This window comes from Chiloscyllium plagiosum, chromosome 38 (assembly GCF_004010195.1).
Source record: "Chiloscyllium plagiosum isolate BGI_BamShark_2017 chromosome 38, ASM401019v2, whole genome shotgun sequence".
In the NCBI taxonomy this organism is placed as follows: domain Eukaryota; kingdom Metazoa; phylum Chordata; class Chondrichthyes; order Orectolobiformes; family Hemiscylliidae; genus Chiloscyllium; species Chiloscyllium plagiosum.
Genome location: NC_057747.1, coordinates 387,917 through 394,779, shown reverse-complemented (window position 1 = coordinate 394,779; position 6,863 = coordinate 387,917). Strand labels below are relative to the sequence as shown.

Below are 6,863 nucleotides of genomic sequence, written 5' to 3'. Positions count from 1 at the left end.
AATATCAGGAAAGTTAGAGTCCCCCATAGCAACCACCCTATTACTTTCACTCTTCTCTTGTATCATCCTCGCAATCCTTTCTTCTACGTTTCTAGGACTATTAGGAGGCCTGTAAAAAACTCCTAACAGGGTGAGCTCACCTTTCCTATTCCTAACTTCAGCCCAAACTACCTCAGATGGCGAGTCTTCATCCATCGTCCTTTCCACAGCTGTAATACCATCTTTGACAAGCAATGCCACACCTCCCCCTCTTTTACCCCCACCTCTGACCCTACTAAAACATTTAAACCCTGGAACCTGAAAAAGCCAATCCTGTCCCTCTAATTCTACCCATGTCTCCGTAATAGCCACAACGTCGAAGTCCCAGCTACCAACCCACGCTGCAAGTTCACCTACCTTATTTCATCTGCAAATTTACTAACCCACCCCTCAACCTCCTTATCCAAGTAATTTGTAAAAACTACAAAGAGATCAGGCCCAAGGACAGAGTCCTGCAGGGCAACACACACTGCTGACCTCCAGGCAGAATACAACCACCTGCAACCGCCCTCTGTCTTCTGTCAGCCAACCAATTCTGAATCTAGTCAGCCAAATCTCCCAGTATCCCATACCTCCTGACTTTATGAATGAGCCTACCATGGGCAACTTTATCAAATGCCTTGCTGAAGTCCATGTACACCACAACCACTGCTCGACCTTCGTCGATCTGTCTCATCACCTCCTCAAACAACTCAATAAGACTTGTGAGGCATGATCATGCTTTTCCAAATCGTCATAAATCCTATCCCTCAGAATTCTTTCCAAGACCTTGCTGATAACAGACTGACTGGTGTGTAATTGCCAGGGATTTCCCCATTGCCCTTCTTGAAAAGAGAAACAACATTCGCCTCCCTCCAATCCTCCGGTATGACTCCCATGGAGAGTGAGGAAGCAAAGATCTTCGACATTGGCTTAGCAACCTCCTTTCTCACTTCCCGGAGCAACCTAGGATAAATCTGGTCTGGCCCCGGGGACTTATCAATCTTAATGTTTGCAAAATTTCCAGCACATCAACTTCACCAATCTTGATCTGTTCAAGCCTGTTTCCCAGCTCCTCAAAACTCTCATTCACAACAAGGTCCCTTTCCTTAGTGAAAACCAATGCAAAAAAAACTTACTTAGGGCTTCCCCTATCTGCTCAGACTCCGCGCACGAGTTCCCTACGCTACTTCTGACTGCCCTACCTACTCCATGATCGTTCTCTTATTCCTTACATATGAGTAAAATGCCTTTGGGTTCTCCCTAATCCTTCCTGCCAAGCCTTTTTCGTGTCCCCTCCTGGCTCTTCTCAGTCCATTTATAAGCTCTTTTCTAGTAAGCCGGTAATCCTATAAAGCTGTATTAGATTCTTGCTACCTCCACCTTACGTAAGCTGCCTTCTTTCTTTTGACGAGAATCTCCTCTATTCTTGTCATCCAAGGCTCCTTAACCTTACCAGTTCTTGCAACTGCTCCTTAAACAGTCTCCACATGTCTGATGTGCCCTTTCTGTGGAACAATTGCTCCCAATCTGTACTTCCCAACTCCTGTCTGAAAGTGTCATAATTTCCTTTTCTCCAATCAAATATCTTCCCTTGCTAACTGCTCCTTTCCCCCTCAAGGTCATGGCAAATGTGAGACAGTTGTGGTCACTATCACCAAAGTGTTCTCCCACCACAAGAACTAACACCTGTCCTGGCTCATTGCCGAGCACCAAATCCAAAATGACCTCTCCCCTTGTCGGCCTGTCCACATACTGAGTAAGAAAACCCTCCTGAACACACCTGACAATAACGGGTCCATCCAAACCATCTGCACTAAGGAGGTTCCAGTCAATAATGAGAAAGTTGAAGTCAGCCATAACAACACTGCTACATTTGCATTTTTCCAAAATCTGCCAGCCTATGAGCTCTTTGATTTCCCTACTGCTATCAGGGGATCTGTAGAAAACCCCCATTGAGGTGGCTGCTACCTTCCTGTTCTTAACTTCCACCCATACTGACTCAGTGGACAAACCTTCCTCAACAGCATTCGTTTCTGTAGCTGTCATGCAGTCTCTGATTAGCAATGCTACAACCCATCCTCTTTTTCCACCCTTCCTGTTTTTAAACGCTGTAAACCCTGGAACATCTGGAACTCTGTAAACCCTGCAACCATTCCTGCCCCTGTGAAACCCACATCACCGTTATGGCCGCAACCACACAGTCCCAAGTACTGATCCATATTCTAAGTTCATCACTCTTATTTCTGACACTGGATTAGTGGTGCTGGAAAAGCACAGCAGTTCAGGCAGCATCCAAGGAGCAGTAAAATTGACATTTCGGGCAAAAGCTCTTCATCAGGAATACAGGCAGAGTGCCTGAAGCTCCACCCTTCAGGCACTCTGCCTGTATTCCTGATGAAGGGCTTTTGCCCGAAACGTCGATTTTACTGCTCTTCGGATGCTGCCTGAACTGCTGTGCTTTTCCAGCACCACTAATCCAGAATCTGGTTTCCAGCATCTGCAGTCTTTGTTTTTACCTTATTTCTGACACTCCTTGCATTAAAGCAGATACACTTTAACCGATCCCTTTGTTTCATTACGTGAAAAGCCTTCCCGATTACTGCCCTATTGATAACTACCGCACTCTCAGATATGTAGCCCTGGTTCCCACCCCCTTGCCAAACTAGTTTAAACCCTCCCGAACCACACGAACAAATGCGTGTGCCCCTCCAGTTCAAGTACAACCGTCCTTCATATAAATATTCCATCTTCTCCAGAAAGCATCCCAAAGGTCTAGGTATCTGAAGCCCTCTCTCCTGTATCAGACTCGCAGCCACGTGTTAAGCTGCATTCGCTGACTGTTCCTCACCTCACTGTCTCGTGGCACTGGTAGCAAACCTGAGATCATGACTCTACTCGTCCTGCTCTCCGGCTTCCAACCTCTCTGTAGTCACTTTTCAGATCCTCAGTCCCTTTCCTGGCTATGTCATTGGTGCCAATATGTACCACAATTTCTGGTTGCTCACCCTCCCCCTTCAGAATCCTGTAAACCTGATCAGCGACATCAAGGATCCTGGCACCAGGGAGGCAACGTACCTTCCACGAGTCCCGTTCCTGACCACAAAATCTTCAGTCAATCCATGTAACTGTTGAGACCCCTACCACTAGTGCTTTTCTATTCTCCCCCCTTCCATTCTCAGACTCAGTGCCAGAGACCTGACAACTATGGCTTTCTCCAGTAGGCCATTCCCAACAGCACTATCCAAAACAGTATACTTATTGCTGAGGGGAAATGGCCACAGGGGATCCCTGCTCTATCTGTTGGTTCCCTTTCCTCCCCGTGACTGTAACCCAGCTGTCCTAATCCTGTGTCTGAGGAGTGACCACCTCCCTGTACATCCTCTCAGTTTCTCCCTCAGCCTCCCAGGTGATCTGCAGTTCATCCAGCTCCAGCTCCAGTTCCCTAACTCTGTTTTCGAGGAGCTGGATATGGGTGCACTTCCATCAGATGGGTTCGGCAGAGACATGTGTCATGTCTCTCACCTGCCACATTCTGCAGGAGGAACATGCAACTGCCCTATGAGCCATACCCTGCTAATTTGAAAGCCCACACAGGACTGAAAAAGGAACAGAAGAAAAGAAAAAATAAGAGAAAACCCAAAAATTTACCAAGTTTTCAGACTTTTAGTAAGGTTAGATGAGGTTAGTGGGAGAAATGTCCATTGGTGTAGGGTCTCGGGTTTAGATCTCACCCACTCAAAAACATATCGGCAGCCCTCGTTTCTCTCCACCCTGTCTCCTTGCCACTCTGTTCAAAATGGAGGGCTGACTCTTGAGGTAAATCCCTTTTCAAGTGGAAAAAACTGACTTACCTGGCAGCCTTCATTTCTCTCTGCCCTCTTTCTTATTAGATTAGATTAGATTATTTACAGTGTGGAAACAGACCCTTCGGCCCAACAAGTCCACACCAACCCGCCAAAGCGCAACCCACCCAGACCCATTTCCTTACACCTAACACTACGGGCAATTTTAGTATGGCCAATTCACCTAACCTGCACATTTTTGAACTGTGGGAGGAAACTGGAGCACCCAGAGGAAACACTGGGAGAATGTGCAAACTCCACACAGTCAGTCGCCTGAGGCAGGAATTGAACCCGGGTCTTTGGTGCTGTGAGGAAGCAGTGCTAACCACTGTGCCGCCCTCCATCCTTGCCAATCTGATCAAAATAGACTAATGGATGAAAGCTTTGTCTCCCCCTATCTTTCAAGGTGGAGGTAACAAAGTTTGTTTTTGGAGCCAAATTTCCTGTTTAACAGATGTATTAAAATTCCATATTCCATGAAACAGATACCTGATGCCTAAAGAGGAGAAAGTGATTGACTCAGAGACTGGGCGGGTGCGACGCAGAGCTGTCTTTAAAGAAGAAATGGCTAAAAGTGGGGAAGAAGAGTCTGATACTGAAAGTGAGGCAGAGATTGGCAATCAAGACCAAATTGATTGCCAAAGAGAAATTTATCCCCGACCTCTTAAAGTTTTCAAGCTAGAGGAGAAAGAGTCAGAAGCTGCTACTGAAAGACCTGCATTTGATGACTCTGATGATTTTGAAATGGATTCAGAAGCAGAGGTGACTGATGAGGAAGATGATGATTCTGATGAGGAAGAGGACTTGGCTTGTGAATCTGAAGAAGATTTTATGTATTCTAATAAAAAATTACAGACATCAGTGATTAAACAAAATTTGGAAAGAATGTTGGACAGCAAGCAGAAAGCTGAGAGACTAAGCTTAAACTTGGAGAACAATACTTCTGATGAAAGTGAAAATGATTTGGACTCCACAGTGGAACAGACAGAAGAAGCATCTGAGATAGTGGAAAACGAGATGCCGAGCCGAGATTGCAGTGACAGTGAGGAACATTATGAAGATTATGAAGAAAAGACCATGTCAAATGTAGAAACAACGGGTAAGCTAACTTATTTCTGTACCTGTTTGGATAAGATACTGCTGTGGACCTTTCCTACTGCATTCATTTTTTTACAATATGAACAAGCAAGGTACACTGCTTTAACACTGTTTTTTACATGCTCATCATTCCTCCCTCGTGAGCTGACCTGCGCTAGATCCAATGCATTGAATTCAAAATCTTTTGTGTTTAGATTATCCTGCCACTTCAAGCATGAAGTCTTCAGATCTCATTACCTCAGTCATTGAACCTTTGATACAGTTCTTGTCCCCTTCACCCTGTGATTGTTACCATAACACTCAGCCCCTAAGCTTTCTCTAAATTCTTTTTTTTTTATCCCTCGATCTAAAATCCTTCCTGAGTCTCATTTCTGACTGAGCTTTCTTAATTTTCCTCCTGTTTGGTGTGGTGTCTATTCCACTTCACTGTTCCCTTCTGTGACTATGAATCTAGAATACTATGTTGCCTTCCTACTGTCAGGGTCAAAGAACTCTCAAAAGGTTGAAGCATATTGTCAAAGGCGAAAATAAGCTGGAAGTTTTTGTACACATTAGTAAGAAAAACATAGTTGGGAGGGTTGGATGGGGGGAAGTGGAGAGTGGAGAGCAGGGTGGAATTGGTCCTAAGTAGCAGTGAAAATAGAAAGGTAGATGAGGATGATTCTCAATCAAAAAAGTGAAAGTTAATTAGGAAAGACAGAAAAGAGCAAGTCAAAGATGAGGTAACTCTGAAGAATTAAACTGCATTTATTTCAATGTAATGAACCTTACATTGATGAACTGATGGACTCAGGGCGTGTATGGCAACATGGGACTGGGAAACCATAGCTATTACTTGGCTGAGGGAAGGATAGGACTCGCAGGTCATTGATACAGGTTTTAGATGCTGTAGGAAGAATAAGGAGGCAAAAGTAGAAGGGGAATGGCACTTTTGGTTAAGGAAAACCTTACTGCTATACTTAGGATATTTCTGAGGGATTCGTCCAATGAAGCTATATGGGAAGAACGTAAAAATAAGAAAGGGATAAACACTGTGTTCGGATTGTACTATAGCCTGCCCAATAGTCAGAGCGAAATTGAGGAGCAAATATTTAGAGACGTCTCGGATATATTAAAGAATATTAAGGTTGTAACAGAAGGGAGTTTTAACTATTGAAACAGACTGAGACTGCCATAGTGTTAAGGGCTTGGACGGTGAGGAATTTGTTAAATGTGTTCAAGATAATTTCTTTATCAGTATGTAAATTTGCCTAATAGAAAAGGAGCAAAAGTTGACCTTCTCTTGGGAGGTGACTGAATTGTTAGGGGAACACTTTGAGATGAGTGATCATGATTGTATTAATTTTAAAATAGGAAAGACCTTACATAAAGTTCTAAATTGGAGTAAGGCAAATTTTAATGGTATGAGTCAGGAATTTTCAAAATTTGATTGGAGTAGACTATTCAGAAGTAAAGGGATGACTTATAAATGGGGGGGCTTTCAAAACTATGATAACGAGAGTCCAGCGGCATTATGTTCCTGTTAAGTGAAGAGTAAGCCTGGTAGATGTAGGGAACAGTGGATGAATTAAGATATTGAGTACTGGTCAAGGATAAGAGAGACATGGGATCAAATGAAGCTCAGGCAATTAAGAGGGAAATCTGGAGGGCAGAAAAGGAATATGAGACCTCGTTGGCCAATAAGGCAAAAAATAACCAAAGAGATTCTGCAAGTATGTAAAGAGCAACTAGGGAGAGAATAAGGCCCTCAAAGTTTGGGAGAAGATTCGTAGCTCGGGTGCTCGTTGTTGTGGTTCTGTTCGCCGAGCTGGGAATTTGTCTTGCAAACGTTTCGTCCCCTGTCTAGGTGACATCCTCAGTGCTTGGGAGCCTCCTGTGAAGCGCTTCTGTGATGTTTCCTCC

General features: G+C 44.2%; 1 protein-coding gene across 1 annotated transcript in view; it reads left to right on the top strand.

The window, feature by feature from the left end:
• The window catches only part of bms1 (BMS1 ribosome biogenesis factor), a 117,745-nt gene that overhangs the window by 39,226 nt on the left and 71,656 nt on the right, over positions 1-6,863 (top strand). Inside the window, exon 10 of the mRNA XM_043678628.1 lies at positions 4,349-4,962. Coding sequence (XP_043534563.1) covers positions 4,349-4,962 — 614 coding nt within the window. The remainder of the gene's footprint in view (positions 1-4,348; positions 4,963-6,863) is intronic.